Raw genomic sequence first — 24176 nt, 5'->3', positions numbered from 1 at the left:
TAAGAGCAGCTAGGTCCTTGGGGACAACACTGGCATTTTCTGTAAGTGGGTGTACTCGTGGCATGGAAGTCGGGGGCAGTGACTCCTGGAGCAGCAGACCAGATCCTTCACCCTGAGGTGTCTGTGAGGCACCAAGGGGGACCTTCTCCCAGGGAAGGCACCATGCTTATGCCATAGTGTGGCTGCTGGTGACACCAACTCTGCAGCCACCAGGAGCTTCCAAACAAGAATGAAGTGGAGACAATCAGGGCTACAGATCCAACAGACTGCAGTTCCAGGCCCATTTTGTGCCCCTGCTGTCTGGCTTCAAAATCCCCCCTTAAGCATCCTGAGCCTCACTCTGTCTGTACACAGGCGTTATTGGGAGAGAGTGAGGATGTTTGTCAAATGCCTTCTACATGATAGGGATCCAATAACATATGAAGGTTGGTGACATGGTGACAGACACTATTCTAAAATAAAGAAATAAGATACCCTTTCTCCTTATTGTTAAATAGCTAGGCCTATCCAAATATCACACAAAAACCCAGTAGTCAGAGTATTGAGGATATTTATTGGAAAAGAAAACAACGGTGTTCAAAAGACTTCAGCGTAAGTATTGCAAATGTTGGTGTGGAAGGAGAGTTTCGTGAAGCATTCAAAGGTGTCTCAGGAGATGATGTGTCAGAACTTGCTCAGGAAGGAGACCTTGGCAGACATCACTCAGTGCCAGGCCTGGGCCTATGTCAGTGGCAAGGAATCCATACTCCACGTGGGGACAGCAAAGCCCATGTCCTGTCTCTGTTCTGGCTGTCCACAGTTCATCTTCACCCCCTTTAATGCACCTTCCCTCCCCCTTTCCTGCCCTCCCTCCTCTTCCTTATGCTTATTCATCAAAAGTATACATAAGCTGGGGCATCTAGGGGACTCAGTTGGTTAAGTGTTTGCCTTTGGCTCAGGTTGTGATCCCAGGGTCCTGGGATCGAGCCCCGAGTCGGGCTCCCTGCTCAGTGGGAAATCTGCTTCTCCCTCTCCCTCTGCTGCTCCCCCCGCTTGTGCTCTCTTGCTCTCTCTGTCAAATAAATAAATAAAATCTTAAAAAAAAGTACACAGAAGCTTTGGACTCCCACCTGGCTCTGATAGAGGTGGGGGCTGGGACGTGTTTTCACAAGCCCTCCAGGTGAGTGTGGTGCACACTGTGGAGTGAGGGCCACCACGCTGGCCTCACGGGCTGGACTCCTTCCTGCTGTATGGACCAGTGCCTCTGCTGGCCTCAGGGTCTGATGTTTGGGGATTGTGGGGAAGCTGCTGGGGGCAGAGGAGGGGTGAGTGGAAGGCCAGTGAGCACACAGGCCTGCCCTTTCAGGCCATGAGGATGAGGATCGGGACCATCTATCTCTGTAAAGCTGGGAGGTCAGTGAAGTGGGGTGTCAGGTTGCTCAATGGGGCTGTGTGCTGAGTGATAGTGGATGTTCTGCTAGAGAATGAGAGTGTCCTGTTAGCCGAGACCAGGCTGAGGAAAGTGGTCACTGGACAGCAATGGTCATGGACCCTTTTATGCCAACAAAGAGCAGGGACTTGCTCAGGGTAATTGATAATTGTTAGGTGTTGATGAAGAATAGCTATCAGTTTATGGTGCAGAAAAAAGGGTCTGGATTCGACCACCTCATAGCTGAGAAGGTTTTCGATGTAAAGAGTCTTTGACAATAGCGTGTTCTTCTGCTTATGTCTGATTTTTTAAGACACATTTTTTTAGTGCCCCCTGTGTGCAAAGCATCACGGTAAGCTCTGTGGTGCGACCATGGCTCACGTTCTGGAGGGGGCGGCCCACACATGCAGGGGTCTGATAAATGAGGGATTTCATTTTTATCGCCGTCACAAGCACATCTAGCAATTAATGGGTGCTTAATGTATGCCAGGAACAGCTTTAAATACTTTATGTGGATTATATTACAAAACTTGATATGCTATATATATTTTACAGGGGAGGAAACTGAGCTTCAGTGAAGGTTCTCAAAGTCACCCAGCATGAGAGTACTAGACTCAGATTCAGACCCTGACTTTAGTGCCTGGGGAAGCCCAATGCAGAAGCAACCACGTTCAACTAGCGTTGGATTGTAGATGGGCACAGCATCATGTTGATCTTTTGATTTTTTTGGTTTTTTTTCTTTGTGAAAAGAAGAGATTTTGATTTTGTATAATTTCAGAATTTTTGCCAATTTGTGTAGCTGGCAGTACAGATCAGGAGAGATGTTCTAATACTGTCTGGCCTTCTGGAGTCTGCTATAATCAAGGTGGTAATTGTTGCACCCAGCTGACCTGCCAAATAGACAGTGTGTAATTAACCACTGTGGGTCTTCTGTGATTGGCCAGTTCTGAGTAATCTACCTGATTCTGTTGCACTGAGAGCAACGGAGGAGGGAATGTGTCCTGCCAAGTTTAAAACACACTCTGCACTGGTTGACGTGAACGTGATTACTCATGGTAATTGTGACTTCCTGTTTTCAAGATAAAAGACTTACAGAGATTTATCAGAGAAATTTCACAGGGCTTCTGTGAAGCTGTCACATAGGGCTTAGAGAAAGCACTGAAATAATTTCATGGCAAGTGCCTTTGAACCATATGGATAGTTTTGTTTTTTTTTAATGTGTGCATCAGCTTAAAAGAGGATTACCAGATGATCTATAAAGATCTATAGAAGATGTTTGATGGTATGTATCCCAGAATATTAAAGAAAGGAAAATTTCAAAATGCTTGAAAAAAAAATTACGGTTGGCTTTTCTAAAACCAAGATTTGAAAGATGGGGGCGCTGTGTTGAGGGGGCTATTTCCACCTTACTCTGTGGTTTTCAGAGTCAGTGACTTCTGTGTATGGCGGGGAGTTCTTGGGGCAGTCTTTGGCAAGAGGCCTTCTCTTATTTGCTACCGGCTGTGTATACTGTCTGGTCCATTTAAATGTGTGTGTGCACACACACACACTGCACACACACGCGCGCGCGCACTTCATGCCTACTCTGCCAGGCATTATGCTCACTCCCTGAGGAGGGGTCTGTCCAACTCAGAACCTTGCTTCGCATTCCTTGGCAGAAGAGGTTAGGTGGTTGGCGGGATGGCAGGTGGGGGGAGGGGAGAGCTGAACTGGAAGGTGTCTTGCAAAATGAGAATGGAACCCAGCCCACAGTGCTTGAATTCAGGTCCTCACTTGGCACTTAGTAGCTCTGTGGCCTTGGGTCAGCGATGTCACCTCTTTGAACCTCTTGGGGATTATGACATGTATCCTACTTAACCTGGAAGCTCTTGTAAGGACAATTAAAATAAACCACGTGAGGGCTTGTGGTAAACTGTGAAGTTCTGTGTAAAGTAGGCAGCATGGTTGGTGGCTGGGGCTAGCCTCAGCCCTGTTCCCTGTAGTAAACTGTGAAGTTCTGTGTAAAGTAAGCAGCATGGTTGGTGGCTGGGGCTAGCATATGAACTCCCTGTTCCCCCTGAGTTCCTTGCTCAGCAGACCTGGCCTCATTCTCCAGCCATGGTGTGGGGTGGTTACACAGCAGGTGGGGGCCTGGGGTGAAAGCCTGTACAGTTTGATGGGGGCAGTGTGGCTGATGCCTAGACAGAGCCACGGGCTGGGCACCTGAAGCAATAACCTACTGCCATCTGAGACGGAACTCCATGTCCTTGAAACCTTGGTGTTTCCTGCTCCTCAGGGACCCTGTCACTGTTCCAATGGTCTTTTTCCTTCTTACAGTTTTGTCATCACTTTACTGTTGAGTGTCAGGGGTTATTTGTTTGGAGCAGAGACCCTCCACGTTCCCAAGGCCCAGCAGGGACAGTGCACGCTCCAGGAGTACTTTGCCCTGTAGTGTGCATGGCCGGAAGTGTCCCAGGACTGGAACAGAGCCACAGGGCAGAGAATACCATCTCTGTTCAACTGATTTTTTATCTGACTCCTATGAGACCCATGTGTTTGTTTTCAGTACATTTGCCCATTTTGTTGGAGGTCATCCCAGAACTCCCACACTGATGTGTTGCTTTCTGCAGTGGTGGGAGCATTGCCATAGACCACAAAGGGATATAGAACAAGTGCCGGGGTGGAGGGGTGACATTGAGGACAGTCAAGTTGATAATAGCACCATGGACACCTGTCCTGTTTACTGCTGCCCCTCAGGAAATAGACTGTGGCAGCCATGGTTGGGTGGTAACCCTGTCATTTCTGCCCCCCAAAACAAGCAGTGCAAATGGCCTGTGGCAGCTTGAGCAGGTGTCATTTTCAGCCCCACATCACTGATAGGTTCCCTTGAGGAGGTATGAGCTTCTTATAGAAGTAAAGTAAGCATCATATGTTGTTGGCAGAGATCATTTTCACCTTATGAACTTTTAAAAAACACAGTACCAACCCTTGCCCAAAGCTGGGCACCCCATAAAATCAAACCCCAACCTCAGGTGGTTCACCCTCAGAGAGTCTATGTCATCACTCATGGGAGGGTCTTCTGTTAAACACAGAGGGAAACATGACTTAGAGGCTGTAAAGACAGAATGAAGCAAAGGGTTTTGCTTCCTGTGAAATTTTCTCTCCACGTCTATGCCCCTGCTTGTGGCTCATGTCAAGTCTATTTCATGACTTTGTACAAAGCTGAAAATGACGTGAACACTATTCCTGAGAAAGTCAACTTGGTTATGTGTTTTGTTCTGATGAATGTCCTCTGCAAATCTGCTGACTTTAAAAACAAACCAAACATCATTGTTGATAAATGAGACTGAACATGCTGCTCGTTATGCAGATTTTGCTTTTCGTACATGGTTTTTATGAGACATTGCCTCCAGTATTTAAAAAAAGTCTTCTCACTCAGACCCCACACAAGGTCTATTCATCAGTGACCCACGCTGATAAAGGAAATTCGTGTCCGCCTTTGTGACACAGTCGCCTGTGGATAACTCAAACACTTAATAAGTTTTGGCAGCCTGGATCTTTCTAGAAACATGGGGCATCACATTGGGAACTCATAAGAATAACTAAGTCATAGGATTGATATAGGAACTCATGCAGTTAATGAATGCTGTGCCATTAATGAGTTGGGCTATCAGTATTGAACATGTTTGGCAAATTATTTTCTTTTGAACTATGTAAATGAGCATATTTATCATTTCCATAATCACTTGGTGGTCCCTAATTTTTATAGAAGCTAGTCCTTGAAATTGAGAGCCTACCTCTTAAGTTGGAACAAAACTGAGATCAGTTGAGTATAACCCTAGGGAACATGGTTACACTCATGACAACAGGCTGTAAGGGCAAGTTTCATGTGGTTAGTCCTTTAGGCTGCATTATTGGGTCAAAACCGAAAAATCTTAATAATGACTATTTTGCATGTCGGGGAAAATATTTACTGAACCATAACATGGTATTCTCTTAGAAGCCTTTAGGAATGGGGGTGCCCAGTAACTTGAGCAGGCTATCTCCAGCTAAGGTACAAAAGGATATTCCTTTTGATTAGATTCAAGACATGGGAGTCATGTGTCTGTCTTTTCAGAATAACCATCTCCAACGGCTCTTGACTTATTGTGTTATTGAAGTTTACACTAACTCATACATTAGATTTTGTTTCTATGTCTTCATAGACATAGCTGGGAATTTTCTAGTCTAAAAAATTAGTCAATGTAGATGGTTGAAGAACAATGCTTGGAAGTACCTGGCTTCTATAAGCGGAGAGACGCTTATTAGCTGGACCATATCCCTGATATGGGCCAGAGTGCGGCTGGTGTCAGCAATAGGCTGTGTGGTCGTCATCGCCCCCCCCCCCCCTTAAGAAGGCAAAATAGATGAGAAAGAATGTTGTAAAAGATCCAAGACTTCCAGCTGGCAGGCTCACAATGGGGTGTTTTCACTTTAAGTTCTGGAGACCTCTCTGTCTGAAATGTGGGGAGGAATGGGGGCATCGAGGGTCGATACCCTTGGGGGAAAAGTGTTCCTACGAGAGTTGATTTACCAAAAATGGATGTTTCGAGCCCAGCTGCTAATTGTTGCTGCTCCATCTTTGGACAGACTTTCTAGACTCAGCGGTTCATGCTAAGGGATATACTGTGTAATCATTTCTGTGTCATGTCCTCTTTAAGAAAAGGAAGTGCCAAACAAGCCCTTGCGTGTCCGAGTCCGATCCTCAGACGACCGGCTCTCCGTTGCGTGGAAGGCACCGCGCCTGTCGGGAGCCAAGAGTCCACGCAGATCGCGGGGTTTTCTTCTGGGCTACGGGGAAAGTGGCCGGAAGATGAATTATGTCCCACTGACAAGAGATGAGCGGACGCACGAAATTAAAAAGCTGGGTGAGTTCAATGTTAAATGGTATCCGATGTGTTGATGACCTTTGCCATCATGTCAACATTTAGAAGCTTGTTCGTGACCGAAAATTATATTTGAGGTGTAGTGTTCATTTTCCAGGTGTGATGATTATTCACAACTGTGTTCTTGGCTCTGTCCTTCCTCCGTGCCTCCATGCTTTCAACCTTCAGTTAGTGGCAGGACAAGACCCTTCCTCCACGTGCCCATCAGCCGCTGCCTCACCTGGTAGCACCAGTTCCTTGAGCTGGGCCGTTTCCCTGGACATGGAGAAGCTGATGCTTTTCTCATCTTGTCTCTGCTTTCACCGTTTTGTTCTTTTAAGCTTTCTCTTAGCTCCCAGGACACTGGATCTTGGGTCCTTTCAAGATGAAATGTGGTGGCCGCTGATGGAGCCTGCATACCAGGCCTGCCTTCCTCCTTCTTTGCAAACCCTTATTGTGTGAAGGAAGCTTTGGCCATGGGACGCAGACAGGACATCTGCTGGACCGTGGAGAGATTATGCACAGGGTTCCAGCGCGGGTTGAGGCCTGAGCTTTGCTGCCCTCACTCACTGACCGGTCGGGACAGTGGCACGGGCCACGGTCCGAGCAAAGCAGTGCTGCAAACTCCTGCTTTTCTCCACCTTTCCTCACGCCCCCTCATTGACCTGATGAGTTTGGCGGGAGGTGCTGGGAAAGTGCGGGTTGCCCCTTTGTGTGTCCTCCTCTTGCGGGGAAGCCAGGCTGTAGAGAGCACACGATCTGCTCAGCTCCTCTGGGCATATGTAACGTAGGGCCCAGGGCTGCCGGGCAGTAGAGCCTGGTAATTCTGGGGCTCAAACTAGAAAGCACTCTTGCCCCATCTTGCACATCTCTTGCACATCTCCAGCATAGCTGGTACCAGCAATAAATATGCTGGCCCCACTGCTTATTCTTCAGTCGCTTCCTAATTGGATCAGTACTCGGGCAAGGAAGCGGGGGTGATTTATTGGGCCCTCCCAGAAGACTGCAGTGGGACCTGGTGATCTCTTCACTTGCTAACAAAAGCCAGGCCTCGTTCAGCTTCCAGCATCGAAGAGATGGGCTGGAGGTGGGAAGGAGGACCGGATCCGGGCAAAGGAACCCAGAAGGGCGCAGCGCTGAAGGTCTGTGCTGTGAACAGAGTCACCGGTGAGAAGGCAGTTAAGTCTTCTGTCGGACACGATGAGGGATAGGCAAGTGGTGGGAAATGAGACCGGTGAGACAAGACAGAGAAATGGGAGAAGGAAGGGAGAGGAGAAGCCAGAGTGAGGGTTCCAGGCTCGCAGCAGTGATGACCAGCAGTTTGGGGCCCAGGAAGCAGCCCAGTGAGAAAGGTGGTGTTGGAAATGGGGCTGCCCCATGGGAAGAAGGTCTGCTGGCCCCACCAGCCTCCGGTGCTCTGGGAACACAGTCCCCTCTGCTCAAGGCATGACCATAGATTCTGGAATTTGGACAAGCAGCTCTGAGTTCCTCAGGACTCCCAAGGCTGGCCCCCTGCGCCACATGGCAGGCACTGCTCGGGGCCACTTTGATCTGGTTGGAGACACTAGCGGAAGGCCAGGCTGGATTCCCTTCCTGAAATAGCCCGGAAGTCACCATCCTATTCACTGCTGTCTGTTCAGCCACCTGCTGAAGACCCTTGGACAAGTCTGATGGGTGTTCTGCTGGGCAGAGCGTCCATGTCATCTCAAAATTCAGACTCCAGGCTTCCCAGACCAGAAGACTGGCTACCTCTCAGCTCCAGTGCCACCGGAAACCACATGGGATCGAAGAAGGCCCTGGAGACATCCGAGCTGCATGTGCTTTGTGCGGCTTCAGTATTAGCAGTGAGACCTAGAGCCAGAGGCCCAGGCATCTGGAGACTCTTTGGTCATTCATTCCCAAGCTATCCCTTGCTCTGAATAGCTGTACCGTGTGGGGGGAAATGGGCCAAATTCTACCCAGATTATCAGCAGCAGAGGAGAGTCACTCCTTCTGCATTCCTGAGACTGCAGGGGAGCGTGTTTCCAGCGGAAGTTTTCATTGTTCTGAGTCTTTCATAGACACCACGCAGTAAAACCTCATTTAGTGCCGACGAGTTTCTCATCTGACTGGTTCTGCTGTCTCTTCATTTCCTTGGTAGTGACCCCTGGCTCATCTGAGGGCAACAGAAGGATTTGTTTGCTTCTTGAACTTGAGCCAGCGTGGGAACCGAGGTCAGAGCTGGGCTCTGGTCCCAGCCTGATGAACAGTGCTTCCCGTGCCTCCATGACAACATGTTGGCTTTTGAATTTTCATCAAACAAAAAAGTGTTGGACTTGCCATTGCCAATGCTCTACAAGGCTGCCATGAGGAAGGAGAGGGCTCCCTGGATGCTTGCTCCATCATGGTGGGGAAGATGCAGTGAATCCCGGCGTGGGGGTCGGGGGGGGGGCGTCACAGTGGGCCTGCTGTGTCATGGGAGGCCAGTGTCCTCATTTTATCCTACATAGGATTTTACTTCCGTTTATGACCGAGATGCCATCGAGAGCGTGGTACCCGCAGAGGGTGGCCAAGGAAACTTGGAGAGAGGTGGGCCCCAAGGTCCTGTCAGCCAAACTCCCACGCTCCCAGCCATTCATGAAGCGCATGTGATTGGACGTCTTCTATGTCAGGCTCCTCAGGGGGCACTGGGGCCCCAGCAGTCCCTCACGGAGACAGACCAGGGACAGAGTGTCATGAAAGCAGAGACTGTAGAGCAGGCCCGGGAGGCTGGAAGTGCCAGGGTGGGAGCCCCGGGCTGAGTCCCATCCAGGGGAGCATGGGCAGCCCTGAGACGGAGGCCAGAGGACATAGCACGCACAGGGGCTCACATGGGAGCGGGACAGTAATAAGGAAGGAGTGCATGAGTTTGGGGGCCTGCAGGAAGTTAGGATGGATCGTCCCAAGTGCAGAGTTTCTACCGAGTCACACACTTGAGGTCGGGGAAGTGAGCCGATACACTGGCTCTGATGAGGGGTCCTGGGGTGTCAGGGGGCACTGTGACGCTGAGGTCATTTCAGAAATTTTATTTCCAGGGTACCAATCATCAGGGGCACAGAATGGAGCGTGTTATTATACCAGGGAGTCTTCATTATTTCTATGAAAAAGAGGTGGTTGCTTCATAGCCGGCACTTGGCTCTGGGCCCTGCTCTCTCCTCACCTGCTGCAGTAAATCCTGGGTGTCACACTGGCCCTGACACCTCGTCCATGACCATGGGTGGGTCATCTCATCCCCCTGAGCCTGATTTCTCATCTGTGAAAAGGAGACCGTGAGAGTAGCTTTCTCATGGGCTTTTGTTGGGATTAAATGAGGAGCTGATGTGACACACTCAACACAGAAGAGACCAGATCCAGACACGTGGGCTGTTCTGGTTTATTCTTCCTTCATGGTAATCTCGGGCCAGGTTTCGTGTGGAGAGCTCACAAGAATCTGGGTGTTAACAACAACTTAGGAACTTTAAGAAATACATCACAAATATGTAAAAACATCAATTGTGGAAATTATCAATTTGGGGGGGCTCTTGATAAATGATGGGGCACTGCTTTTTAAGTTTCTTTATACGTGGTCCTGGGTTGCGAGGTTGGATGGCAGAGTTTTTCTTTGTTGACCTTTGGCTGCTTCCTTTGTCAATAGCACCAAGAAATTGACCGTCTTCAGGGACTCCTCTTTTTGGAAGCTTAGTTCGATGCTCTATGAATCCCAATGTTACAAACCTGATTTTTCCCTTTTATAAAACATATATTTCAAAATTCGATGGTAGCATGTCAGAGCCTTAGCCTAAATAATAATTTACTCATCACAGCATGAGTTTCACCTGCCCTATATGTGTGTGTGTGTGTGTGTGTGTGTGTGTGTGTGTTTGTGCAGAGAGAGAGAGAGAGAGAGAGGCTGTTCGAAGGTTGTCAGATATTATCCCCTTCTCCTGAAATGTGACTGGCCTACAGCAGTTTATAAGTTTCTCTGTGTGAGGTTTCTGAACACTGGTCTCCTTTTATGTTTAACTGACATGCTGTTTGTAAAAACAAAAGGTTTATTTTCCCATTACTGTGAAAGTTTGCAATGCCTGAAGGAAGACCTACAGTGTTACAAGTTCTCATTAGGATCTCTGTCACCTCTACTAATTTGCTTAAGTATTACCTGGTGGTGTATGATTAGAAATATATCATATTGGGGAGCCTGGCTGGCTCAGCCCGTTAAGCGTCTCATTCTTGATTTGGGCTCACCCGATCTCAGAGTGGTGTGATTGAGCCCTGCATCAGGCTCCACGCTGAGCATGGAGCCTGCTTAAGATTCTCTCTCTCCCTCTCCATCTGTGCCCTGCCCTCTCCATGCTCTCTCTATCTCAAAAAAATTTAAAAAAATAAAGAAATATATCGTATTGCCTCATTTTTATTCTTGAACTAATTAAGGCTGCTGCTGGAAGCCCAGTCAATAAAGCCTGGAGTTAGGCATTAGCGACTCTGGATTCAGAGAAGATTGTGTGCCCCTTCTTAGGGCCATGCCTGTGGGCAAATCAATCAATTTTCTCATGGCTTTATGTCCTTACTTATAAAATAAAAAGGTCAAATTGGAATTTAATCAAGGTTTCATCGGGATCCCAGATTTTATGATTCCATGGCACTCAAGTTTTATTTCATCATTGTAATTTTTTTCCAAATAAAGTTTTCAAGTTTGGATTTGGTTGGCTACTACTGGGCCCAATGTACAATTTGGAGTGTGGGGTAGAGGGAACTAACTGAAAGAACAATCCAGAAATAAAAGATATATTTAAACTCTTATATTTGCTCTTAGCAAATCTTTGGAGGCTCAGTTCTGAGGATTTCAGTTTCTAAGGGCCCAGCAACCTCTCTGGACTGATAACCTGGTACACTCACTGTTCTTGTCTTGCTCCCTTCTTTTGGATGACAGATAAAAAAAACAAACAAAACAGACTGACCCCTCTTCTCTATTTGGAGGTAAAAAGAAATTGGGGGAATTCTGTGGGTAAATATACTATTCTTTTCTTTTTAAAGCATTGTTCATCTTTCTTCGATGTTGAGGAAATAGAAACCCATTTCTCAACTGGAGGGTGTTATGCTGAGTGAAATAAGTCAATCAGAGAAAGACATGTATCACATGACCTCACTGATAGGAGGAATTCTTAATCTCAGGAAACAAACTGAGTGTTACTGGAGTGGTTGGGGGTGGGAAGGATGGGGTGGCTGGGTGATAGACATTGGGGAGGGTATGTGCTATGGTGAGCGCTGTGAATTGTGCAAGACTGTTGAATCACAGATCTGTACTTCTGAAACAAATATTGCAACATATTTTAAGAAAAAAGAAAAAGAAGAAGATAACAGGAGAGGAAGAAAAGGGGAGTATGTCAGAGGGGGAGACGAACCATGAGAGATGATGGACTCTGAAAAACAAACTGAGGGTTCTAGAGGGGAGGGGGGTAGGGGGATGGGTTAGCCTGGTGATGGGTATTGAGGAGGGCACGTTCTGCATGGAGCACTGGGTGTTATGAACAAACAATGAATCATGGAACACTGCATCAAAAACTAATGATGTAATATATGGTGATTAACATAACAATAAAAAATTTAAAAAAATAAAACCTTATTAATAAAGAATGAGCACCAAAAAAAAAAAAAAAAGAATAAACTGGGTACTATAATTTAAAAAAAAGAAAGAAAAAAAAAGAAACCCATTTCTCAAGAATTATGGGTAATATCACTTCCATATTTTCTCACATAATAATGTTCTTCTTAGGCCTAGTTTCTAATGTTCTTGGTCTCATCTTTAATTGTCCTGAAGCACTCAGAATTCCCCAGAAAGACGAGATGGGAAGGGAGCAGAGGGGAGGGGGATGCGCACAAGGAGGTTGTGTGTTCCGGAAAGCCAAACGCAGAGCCTCATCCCTTGCCGGTTGGTTCACAGCCTCGGAGTCGGTGTACGTGGTCTCCCTGCAGTCCATGAACTCACAGGGGCAGAGTCAGCCTGTCTACAGGGCTGCCCTAACGAAACGGAAGATTTCAGGTATGTTTCCAAGGATGCACCTGCTCATATCATGGTCTGTGTGGATGCAGGGTTGTTTCCAAATGATGCTGCGTAAGTGGCGAATTACATGGATTTCACGGAGTATGAAGGAAATCACAGGACCGGCTTGGTCACATTTCGGACACGAGCATATTTCTTTTATACTCAGAGATGAGAGTGTTCTTCCAATGAAGTATATTTCTCTGTGTATTTTGAATGGCTTCCCCGTGCAGCAGATTTACCGCCATAGGAGCAGCCAAGCATTTGCTCCATTTAAAGTCACAGTCTAACCCACATGTCAGTTGCCCTTTGTGGCGGACCGTGAACAGAGAGAAATAGCAGTAGGTGTGGAGGGGACAGGGTGCAAGATCGGCACTCGTACTTCGTTTTAGTCAAAATCACCTAAACATAGCATTGAGAAGAGTGAGAAAAATGTAGTAGAAGCTTGCTCATAACCTGACCAATGGTCATTTACTAAAGGATGCTTTTTCCCTACATCCTTTCACAGATTTTTTTTATATTACATAGTGATAAATTACACATACCTATTCTGGGTCCTGCACCTTAATTTAAAGAGGCAACCTGCAGCATGGTTATTTTCATGATTCACAATTTATTTGTGATTTATTTATCTAGTTTAATATTACAGAGCAGATATTAAATTATTATGTATATTTCTATATTATCATTTTACATTTATGATTATAGTTGCTTACGTTGTGTGACAGAAGTCTCAAATATATGAGGTTGCATTTTTATTTTTCATTATTTACTGCTATAGAAAATGTGCCTGCATTGCTTTTTTAACAGGCTATTCCCACCTTCCCTTACTTGTAGCAAAAGTCACATCCTTTTGAAACATGGTCCCTGAAAGGTGAAAATAAAAAACAAAACAAACAAAACCCCCAAGAGACTAAAAGCAAAATTGAAGCCTGTAGTTCTTCATTTTGCGTAGAGATTGAACAGAAGCTATAAGCTTCGTGAGTATGATGTATTCTCTTGGAAACTGGCAAACTGAATTCTATTTTATGTCTGAATGTAACTTTTAATCTGTCTTGGAACCACATTTTCTAAAATGGGAGGACACTGAAACCAATGTGATTTGTGCATTTGTTTGAATTTCATTTCATGCCATGATCGCTAAGGAAATGCTCTGGCTTAACCTTTTCTCCCCCCAAACTTTTGCTTCCTGTAAATCTTGTGTTATTTCCCAGAAACTCACAGTATGTGTTAAGAAAACACTGAATTACTTGGAGTGTCTTGGACCAAGGCAAAGCATCCCTTTCTCACTGTTCTTTACGTCAGCTGGATTGGGCAACTTTTCAAGTGAATGGCCCATTTCTTAGACTGTGGGTAAGAAGAACAGGAATGGAGAGTTTGGTTTTTCCACATTGACCAAGCAAACAATTGCTTAGCTTTCTATTCATTTCATTTTATCAACATCAAGTGTAAGCAATTTAAAAATTATACAGCATGAATAATGAACTCTAGAGGCCAGAGGAACTCAGGGCAGATCCTACTATAGAGATAGCCTTTAATGTGTCCCATTGTCATTTCAGAAGAGGATGAACTAGACGTGCCTGAAGACATCAATGTCCGGGTCATGTCATCCCAATCTGTGCTTGTAGCCTGGGTGGATCCTGTTTTGGAAAAACAGAAGAAAGTTGTTGCATCAAGGTACTTTCCATTATTTCTTTGTTTTCTGGCCCTGAAGAGACATGTGTTTCTTTGAACGACCATATCTTCTGACATATCTGAATGCTGGCCTCTCCTGTAGCTGAATGATAGACTATTCTATGACAATCTAGCTAGTCTCAGGTGCGGTCACACATTTTCTGCAGATCGGATATGACAGGGCCTCGTGTGTAACGCACACAGCAGGACCTCACCTCTCACTTGCTCAGAGTTTTATCTTGTGTCTGGAAATTCCCTAGATTCCATTTCTTCCTTTGCCCCATTTGTGTTTTGCTTTGTCTCACTATGATCTATTTGTGTGCAGAGGATGTGGCCCCATCTTAGAAGGAGTCTTAACCTTTCTTCCTGTTATTCAGGAAGGGTGACAGTAGGAAGGAGTTTTATGTAGAGAAGGGGACATTTGTCAAATGCCTTGCACACCGTAGTTCTTCATTCTTCAAACACTGACTTGCTTTATGTCTGGCTCACTTGTGCATAGCAGAAGGCACTGTTTTGTCTCGTAAGCCATGATGTTATGCTGTTCAGATTTTTATACTGATTTGCAATAGCAGTAGAAGATAAACCAATCATAAGGTTAAAGTAATTTTTGTGTTTAAAAAAGCCAGTGGTGAACACCATTCCTTGTTAGTGGTAGATTAATGTAACCATCAAAATTTTATGTGTTAAACTACTGAATAGTTTATATTACCAAGAGGAAGCCAAAGATTTGGTGGCCACTAGGGCACTATATATTAGCTTTTGAACCTTCCTACAACCAGGAAAAGTGAACATCCTTTGAAAAAAGAATGGAATATAATGCTGAGATTATGTATGTATTTTATGTATATATTTTTATATATTTTTATTATATATTTATTCTTTATATATGTATGTACATACACACACACACACACACACCCCATTATTTGTATTAGATATAGTTTCTGTTACTGTCTGTTAGTAAAGAAAAAGAAAAAGACATCTGCTTTGTTTGAAAGACTTGAGAAAGCTCCTAGGATTCTCTTCCTAGCCATTTTGTTCCTAATTACCACTGAACTTTGATTTCCAATATCTTGATGAAAATGAAAAAGGGCCTGGGTTTTCTTAGCAGGACTCTTGTATTAATTGGTGGGCTGTGTCTGCAACTGAGGTCTTATCTGGACTTATGAAATATCACCTTGTTAATGCTTCAAATGCTTTCTACTGCCAAGTGGCTGCAAAGGAAATTTCTTGGCAAAGGAGCACAATAAATGGTATTTGCAACTCTTAGAGTGTGGAGGACGTCTTCTGTCTGGGATTGTTATTACCACGTTTGTTTGCAACATCTCTCTCCCTGATAATCACACAGTAGAGTTCCTTTTGTAAGCTCCTCTGTCCTGCTCTGCTTATTACACATTTTTGCTCCTTCTCATGTTAATAATTCTACTCAAAACCACATGTTGGCTTTCCTCCTGAACCTATAGAAAACATGCCTGCTTTGGCATGAAGTGGATCTTCTTGTCTTTCTTTTCTGGAGAGTCAAGATGTCTTGGGCCAGTTTCAGTTCTTAATATTGCTTTTTCCACGCCACATACAGGCACACACATACACACACACCCCTCAGAAGGCACCTGCCTGGTCAAACGCGTCCCCTCCTGTACCTTTCTTTCTTAATCTCGGCTTGATCCTGTGAGCAGTAAGACACCAAGCTCCATCTTTCCTGACTGACTTTAGACACCTTTCCTGGAATGTAAGAGTAAATTCTTTGACTTAATAACATAGTCAAAAATGTATTTTTCTCCTCTTTAATTTCTCTCCTTACCTCCAAAAGTCATTACTTACGGGGAAGGAAAAATAGCAAGGAACCTAGTGTTCAGCTGCAGAGAATTGGTCAACTGGGTGCATTGTTGCCTTGCGTTTTCTTATAGACAGTACACTGTGCGCTATCGAGAAAAGGGGGAATTGGCAAGGTGGGATCACAAGCAGACCTCCAACAGACGCGTGTTGGTTGAGAACCTGACTCCAGACACCATGTATGAATTCGCAGTCCGTATTTCACAGGGTGAAAGAGATGGCAAATGGAGTACATCTGTCTTCCAGAGAACACCAGAATCTGGTCTGTATTTAAAATGGCCTTTGGATCTTCCATTTGGGAATTGCCCTGAAAATAAGATTTAAAGATAGTTTAAGAAGCCAGTGGTGATAAAGGCCAGCAGAGGCATTTTTTAAAGTAACATTAACCCTAAATCTGGGAAGTGTTTTTATGTACGAACGCAAAGAAGCTCAGGCACTCTTGCCTTAGGTCCGTGTTTATCCTCCACTGGCCATCTTCATTAGAATGTTATTCTGACATGTAGAGTACATTACATCCCAGGATGGAGCATAATCATAAATCACCACTGGATGTGTGCATGCCCCTGGGTAATGCATGGCTCTGGAGGGTGGGGGAGACTCTTCTTTCCTAAGGCTGAGCTTGTGTTTGATTCTGGGGGAGAAGTGTGCTCTGTATCGATTATTTTCTCTAAACGATGTCTTTAAAAGCTTTATTAAAAATAAGTTCCAACTGGATTTTAATCTTTTTTACATATTTCAAAATTCAGCAATGAGAGAAATTCTAAATTTCTAAAGGCATTTCCCTGGATATGTCTAAACTCACTACATGAGTCGGTAGCACTGATGTAAATCACTATATTGCACAAAGAGTAATGAGAGTGTAGAATTTTCTGTCATGTATAATAAAAATGAACATTGTAGTGCTTCAGTGAAAAATCTATCTGTAGGGACCATATGTCACTTACTTTTAAAATATCCACAAGAGTATTTTTAAACCTTGGGTCCTTGTCCTTTTGTAGCTCCTACAACAGCTCCTGAAAACTTAAATGTCTGGCCAGTCAACGGCAAACCTACAGTTGTCACTGTAGCTTGGGACGCACTGCCTGAGACCGAGGGGAAAGTCAAAGGTAGGAACCTCATTATTTAAGGTATTAGGTGCACACAGGAGTGACATACCCCAAATAGAGACATGTACATTGACTCCGATAAACACCAGTTCTAATAGCAGGCTTGGTGACTGGAAGAGCAATAGGGAAGCAACATACGTATATGGGGCGCTAACTCAGTGGACAAGGGTATTTTACGGAGGGTTCTCATTGTCAGTAAGATCCAGGTACTCATGAAGATGACTTTTCATCTTCCCTATCCACAGCAATTCTGGTGCTGCTATCAGGAAGGGTGTTTTTAATTCTATGGGTGTGATATCATAACCTTTACCCATACAAGTGACAACCTTGTGTTTCATGCTATGGATCTTCTCATTGTACCAATAAGATCATGGAATGTGGGAGTAAGTAGGAACTCTGTGGGACCACAGATGTCTTGAATAAGACCATAGATATTTAATGGGTTTGAAAACCAAGTAATAAAAATTAAATGAAAATGGATTTTTTCCCATTTGTCAGCCTTTTTAATTAATTATTTTTTTGGTTGAGGAAAAAATATGACCTTAAAATAGAAAAAAAAATACCAAAGATGAAACAGAATTAAAATAGAGTAAAATATTCACAGCTAGTTAAATTTAAGAATAATCTGTTGAGAATATTAAATATAAACACAAATTACTTCTTTTTTTGTGTAAAAACATTCAGGAACCTTTCAGAAGTCTTTTCAGAGACATTTAAGAAGGCTGTATGGTGGTTTTCCCCTGATATTGCCTATACATAGGTACCCTCAGGGTACGTTTTATTATTACTCGATTTTGGAAGACAGCTTAAGTCTATGTCCAGAAACTATGAAAGGTCTGTGTAAAGAAATCGAGAAAATTATCACTAACCTCCTTTGAGAATTTCTTAATTGAAAAAACTGAAAGGTTCTCTTGTATTCGACTGTAAGTTATCTTTGAGGACCTGTAAGGATATCTTTCCATGGAACAATGGAAGTTAGAAGGCAGATGTGGGGTAGTAGTTTCCACACTTAATGCTTCCTCATTTGCTTGCAGTTTTTAAAGAATATATTGTACTATTCTTGCTCATTTTTTCCCAGTGGAATAAATCAGAAACAAATGAAGAGAAGAAATATTTAGTTGGCCCTTTAAATCATCCTCTTTTATGACAGTTTGTTGTGATGCTGGCAAGGATTCTGAAAATTGCATAAAGACATTTTTGGCTGATGACTTTTGTTAGTTATAAAAAAGCAATTGTTGCTCCTTTCATGACTTTATTATCATGCTACTTATTTGCTTTCTTTCCCTCTCCCACATCTTAGTTTATATTTATAGCTCTTTGGCAAATAAACCTCCCTGGTAGTCAATGAAATATTTTCAGAAATAATAATAGCTACTGAGTTTGTGTGTCCAAAAGAACTCATGTATCTTAACCCTACTGAGGCAGTTTTCATAAAGTGCTGGTGGTGGGACTTAAAATTCATAATTACACTGGGGAATTTATATGTATGACAAATATAAAAGATAATAGAAGAATATAGTTCAACATGGTTGCATTTTTTTCCAGATGAATTGAATTCATAAAAAAATCTGTATTACCAAATTTCATAGACAGTGGGTTCTTTTAATTCTGACTTTTTACCACCACAAATGACTAGTTTGTTCATTTCCAAAAAGAAAAGAATGTGGGTTTTTTTTTTTTTTCAGACAAATGCTGCAAAGGCATTTTTGGTTGAAGTTTTTTAATTAATGTACTTTTTAAAGATTAGATCTCAGGGAAGAGAAAAGGTCTTCGGTGCTCCTCTCCGTATGACATAGATAGTATGACAGTTGCTTGGTTTTTCTGTGATTCAAATTATTTTTCGTGGTTAGCTCCTACTCACATTAATTTGATAAGTTTTATAAATCTTGAGTTCATTGAGAGGAAAATAGGCATGACAGTTTTTAGTCGAGGGTGGAAATTCTGCTTCAAAACGTGGCTTCCTTACCTTACAGCATTTCCATAGAAGCATAGAGCTATATTAGTTCCTTGGACTGAATTTGCTCTGATTTTCAAAGTTCAGGGGCATTACATGTTTGTAAATATCGCTGATTGGGGATGGAAACATTAGACATCACATAAATCTATGAACTGGCAAATTTTCCTCACAGTTTTAAATACTGTGAAATATCCTTACCCAGATATATTGAGTCAGGATTGTAATTCCTGCAAAAGTGAAATTATACTCCAAATATGGAATTTACCTGGCTTAATGCACACATAGCCGAGATCAATACACCGAGACTCTTAAAGGTATTGGTAGCTCTTCAGATTCAGTTCTGACTGTTGTCATTTAAATCTTCCACGGCTTCTTCTACTCAGAATATGTTAATGCTGACATAGTAAACTAGTAAATAAGCACAATGAAGAAAAACTCCCAATGCGGTGTAAATAGTTTTGGTACGTTGTATGAAGACTGGCCTCCTGGGTTCCATATGTTTAATTTGCTGAGAATGGAAAACTGCCCGCGAATTCACTCCATGGCCTTGTCTGGTAGCCTGAATGACTGTTAGTTCACCTTCCTCTGTGTCTTTATGCTCCAGCTGCTGACTTGGCGTGCATTGCTAGAGTATTAATTTTAGTAATGCACGTTCTAATTCATCCTGCCCATACAGTCTGTCTGCTGGACACAGGACTGTTTTCAGTTTCCTCCTTCCAACCGTCTGCCAAATCATTTCAGAATACATTCTTTCATACGCCCCGGCTCTCAAACCATTTGGAGCAAAGTCCCTCACCTATCCCGGAGAGACTACTTCTGCCCTAGTGGATGGTCTGCAGCCTGGGGAACGCTATCTTTTCAAAATCCGGGCCGCAAACAGGAGAGGACTGGGTCCTCACTCCAAAGCCTTCATTGTCGCTATGCCAACAAGTAAGCATTGTGTGTTTGTGGCTCTTTCTCTCTCTTCATTACCACTAATTGTGGTGTGTTACTTTGAATCATGCTCGTGGATTTAGAACTGCTTTGTTGATGATTTGGGGGGCTACATTTTCCTGTTGATTTCTAAAATATTTTTGTTATCCCTTTGGAGATTAGTCTCCCTGGAGACTAAAAGATTATTGATTGCTAGTCACATGAATTACTATTACAATATTACAGTAACATGAATATATTAATTATGTGATTGATCTTATATCAGTGTGTAATTTGGGGCTTATGATGACAGGGAAAGAGCATTTTTACTGGTGTAAGATGACATTTTTGTTAGCTCTCTTTAATTTCTAGATAGCACTTAAGATTTTTAGTTTATATTCCATTATTTTGGAGTGCAGGTTTAGTCAGAAGAATTTCAATTACCTCGTTATCTGATCACTATCAAAATTGAGCAGGTTAATGAAATCCCAAATTGGAGTGAGGTGTTTTTGGACTGTATTTTCTTTTCTGCTTCTCCATATTTATACCAGATATTGGTAGCTGTCTCCTGCATGGTGTGCAGTGAGGATTCACAGTATACTGCAATATTAAACAGTTCTGTGCTAGAAAAACTGGAATTAGATGAGCTTTGCTCCTTCTGGGCCCCCATTGCCATATAATCGCCACCCCCCCCCCCCCCCGCCCCTGCAGCATCCCTTCCTTCATTCAACCCTGCTCTCAAGAAAAGGTAACTTGTAGGGCCCCTGTAATAAAATATTTTGCCTACCCCAGGTGTCTTTTTAGTTTAGGCCTTATTTTGGGATTACAAATGTATCCATTATTAAAGGGATTTTAAGTAAGAAGGAGAAGGCAAGTACAGACATGTTAGGGGGAATAGGAAACTCTTTGTAATGCCTTAAAAATTACAGATTGGGTTGCTCACCTGTCACCTGCAAATCCACACAACACATCCCCATTTAGTTTTGAGTATAGATCATTCAGCACTTTGAAGCAGGTTTATGTGTATTTCTTCCCTACATCACTAAGAGTGGCTATAATACGTCTGTAGTATCCTGACAGTTATATGAAGAAAATCCTACCTAAGATTTTGCATTCAGAAGATTGATGGATTACTTTAAAGTACTCCTTTCAGAATTTCTGCAAATTATAAGCTGTAACATAACTTAACTCAATTTATAGAAATTTAATACGCATTTTCTGGGACCATACCATCACCTAAAGCAAAAGAGGTCTTTAAAAGAGATTGCCATAATTTGGAAAATGTGTTCAGTGCCTAAAGAATAAGAAGTTATTAATTATAATGACGAATTATAAATGCCTCCACACTACCATCTGCAATACTCACCTGATGTTTCTCAGCTTTCAATTTTTTTTGATGGCAGAATCTTTAAAATCTATTATAGCCGGTTCTGGTGAGTCCAATGTGCAGCAGAAGACCCATGCTGAGGATGACTGGAAATCTGAAAAGCCAGAGGCTTCTCCCAAAGCGCCCGCTTCCTCCAAACACACTCATTTGCCTGTTTCTCCCCGAGGCAGAAACGTCAAAAACTCTCTTCTTGACTTGAAGAACAAAATACTGGCTAATGGTGGGATGCCCAGAAAACCCCAGCTTCACCCTAAGAGGACTGAAGGGTTGGATCTTCAGTTGACAGAAATCACCGACGAGGAGGGGCTGGATTCCCGGGGGGACCCACCAACGTTGCCCTCGGAGTCCCAAGACCAGAAGCCACAGCAGAGGCCACCAGGTAGATCTGTGCCCCCAGTCCTTGCTCCTGGGAGGACCCCAGTGAGAGTGCTGCCCCAAAAGGAAGGGGCAGACCGCGGTGGCTCCTCTCTGACTTCCCACCCTCGTCCAGGGGCGTCCTCCTCTGCAGCACACACCCCCATTGAGGGTAGCCCTCGCCGCCCTCCAGTGGCGCCCTCCACCAACCTGCCCCCCAGCTCTACTGACAGTGACTCCGTGGGCCAAGAGGAGGAGGAGCCAGCCGCAGATTCCCGGGACCCCAAGAACGCTGCCTCCCAGCGGCTGCCTCCCAAGAGCACCGCCCAGGCTCGGCCCGCCCTGTGGCCCAGCCGCCAGGCCATCTCGAGCGCCCTGCGGGACAGAGGCCCTGCACACCACGGCACGAAACCAGCCTTGCCCGCGCGGAGAGCACCCCATTTGGGGGGTAGGGAGGAAAATTCGGGTGCTTCAGTCTCACCCTCAAAACTTTCTCTGCCCCAGGGAGGGTCATCTCGGCTGCTGCTGACGGAGTCACACCCCGGGGCTCCCGTGTCCAGGGACTGGAAGGACGGTCAGGACGCCCCAGCCACCACGTCCAGTGTGCCATCACAGTCCAAGTCTTCCTCCTCTTCTGGTCTCTCCTCAAGGACTCAGGTCTCTCAGGGAGAGGTTGCCTCTGATGGCGATGGTGACAGTGATACAGAAGTTAGAGGCAGGCAGGCTGAGGCTACGGCCCCCACGTCTCGGGCTCGGCTGCCCGCAGGTCCGCCTGTCTCTGGACATTTCGGTTTGTTCAGAAACAAGCCCTTTGCTGCCCACACGAGATATCCAAGCCGCTTTGGCAGTGGCCGAGGACCTCGGCTGCATCCCTCCAGCTCTCCACCGTCCACCGTATCCCCCAGAGGCCACTCGAGGGTGAATTCTCACTCAGCTTCGGACCCCAGGCATGGCTCCGGTATCCATGGAGACGGCTCAGAGAGCGAAGCAGAGGACGAGAAGCCGCTTCCTGCCACGGTGGTAAACGACCGCGTGTCTTCCTCCTCCAGGCAGCCTGCCTCCCTGGGCATGGACCACCTAAGGAAAGGCCCGCAGAGAGGGGCGAGCCTTCCTCGGAAGGAGCCCCTGGCCGAGAACCCCAAATCCGCCGGGATCGAGGCACATGCGCATCCTCAGGGCAAATCCCTGCCCTCCAAGGCGCTGGACGTTCAACAGAGCACAGAAGTGGGTGTGGAGGGCGGCTCTCCGAAGGCGCCCCTGGCCCCCGCTCCGCGGCCTGCGACGCGGTCCCAGCACCACCCCGGGCCCGGCGTGCCCAAAAGGATGGCACCCGGCCAGGGCCTGCGGGCGGGGGCCGCCGCTCCAGAAGGGCAGCCTTCCCCTGCGGTCTCCGTGTCGCCGCCACAGCCCCGCGGCCCCCCGAGCAAGGAAGTGGGGCGTCCGCTGTCCAAACCCAAGCCCGAGCTGCCCCAGGCTGGGCGTCCCCACCCCGCGGCGCAGGAAAGCGCCTCCTTCTCGGACTCCTACGCGGCCAGAGGCAGTCAGTCCCCCCACACCGCAAGCTCCCGAGGGGTGCTCCCCACATCTCCCCACCATCGGGACGAGGATTCCGAGGGCAGATCTGGCGGAAACCACCACGACAGCACCGAAGCAGAGGCCCGAGGCTCCCGGGCGCCAGCACACCTGGCCCGGGCCGGGGACCCCAGCCCGTCCCTTCCCAAGCACCACCAGCTGGAGGCTCACGCAGGAGGCGCGGGCGACAGTCACCTCCGCAGACCCCCAGGCTCCCCGCTGAGGCCCGGCAGCCCCCGCCACTACCCCCAAGCCCGCCCCAGGGTCCCGGGCCGAGCGGGGCCCCAGGCTGTGGGGAGCAAGGACCGCGCTTCTCAGGCCGTGCCGTCCAAAAGGGAGCCCCTGGCCTCTAAGTCTCAGCAGTCGGTCTCCGCAGAGGAGGAGGGTGAAGACGCGATGTTTTTTAAAAGAGGAAAGGACGAGGGCCCTCTGGCCTCCTCTGTTCCAAAGTGGTCCTCCTCCTCCAGGCCCAGGGGCAGCAAATATGTGGATGGGAACATCGCTAAGGACAAGACGGACCCTGCCATTGTGCTCTCGCTTCCCAGGGTGAGCTCCCCCCAGGACAAGAATGACACTCCTGTGAAGCGTCCTCTGCCTCCGCCTCCTGGCAGCTCCCCGAGAGCCTCACACCTCCCGCCCAGACACCCCCACCGCAGCCCTGCCACCCCAAGCCCCACCGTGGGCACCCCTGCCAGCGTGTGGCACACCACCCACGCCCCTCCTGTCTATTCTTCCACCACCCCTATGCTCTCCTTGCGCCAGCGCATGATGAACTCAAGATTCCGGAACCCCTTCTGGCGCCAGCCTGCCAGATCCCCTACCAGACAAGGTAATTCGTTTTTAACTTAACATTCCCTTTGGGGCTCTCAAGAGGGTTCATAGCAATTCTTGAGAGGCTTTTATTTTATATTCTCGAATGTCTGCTATGTCCAAGCACTGTGTTAAGAGCTTTACAGATGTAACTGATTTCATCCTCTTAACTGCCTCTTGCATTGTTTCTCCTGGTTTTCAGATGAGCAGACTAGAGCCCAGGGGACTGAGTGGTTCGCCAGA

General features: G+C 45.8%; 1 protein-coding gene and 1 long non-coding RNA gene across 2 annotated transcripts in view; one reads left to right on the top strand and one right to left on the bottom strand.

The window, feature by feature from the left end:
• Positions 1–24176, top strand: part of FNDC1 (fibronectin type III domain containing 1) — a 101183-nt gene that overhangs the window by 36692 nt on the left and 40315 nt on the right. Inside the window, exons 5-11 of the mRNA XM_027603122.2 lie at positions 6088–6294; positions 12230–12328; positions 13888–14005; positions 15910–16097; positions 16834–16941; positions 19640–19828; positions 21235–23952. Coding sequence (XP_027458923.2) covers positions 6088–6294; positions 12230–12328; positions 13888–14005; positions 15910–16097; positions 16834–16941; positions 19640–19828; positions 21235–23952 — 3627 coding nt within the window. The remainder of the gene's footprint in view (positions 1–6087; positions 6295–12229; positions 12329–13887; positions 14006–15909; positions 16098–16833; positions 16942–19639; positions 19829–21234; positions 23953–24176) is intronic.
• On the bottom strand, positions 13045–21313 carry LOC113927344. Its single transcript, XR_003521588.2, has 3 exons — positions 21177–21313; positions 15970–16142; positions 13045–13968 (listed from the first exon to the last, which is right to left on the bottom strand). It is a non-coding gene; the product is annotated as an uncharacterized LOC113927344 (long non-coding RNA).

Source organism: Zalophus californianus, chromosome 7, assembly GCF_009762305.2.
Source record: "Zalophus californianus isolate mZalCal1 chromosome 7, mZalCal1.pri.v2, whole genome shotgun sequence".
Taxonomy (NCBI): domain Eukaryota; kingdom Metazoa; phylum Chordata; class Mammalia; order Carnivora; family Otariidae; genus Zalophus; species Zalophus californianus.
The sequence above is the reverse complement of the archived record's forward strand: the minus strand, read 5'-3'. Positions and strand labels throughout refer to the sequence as shown.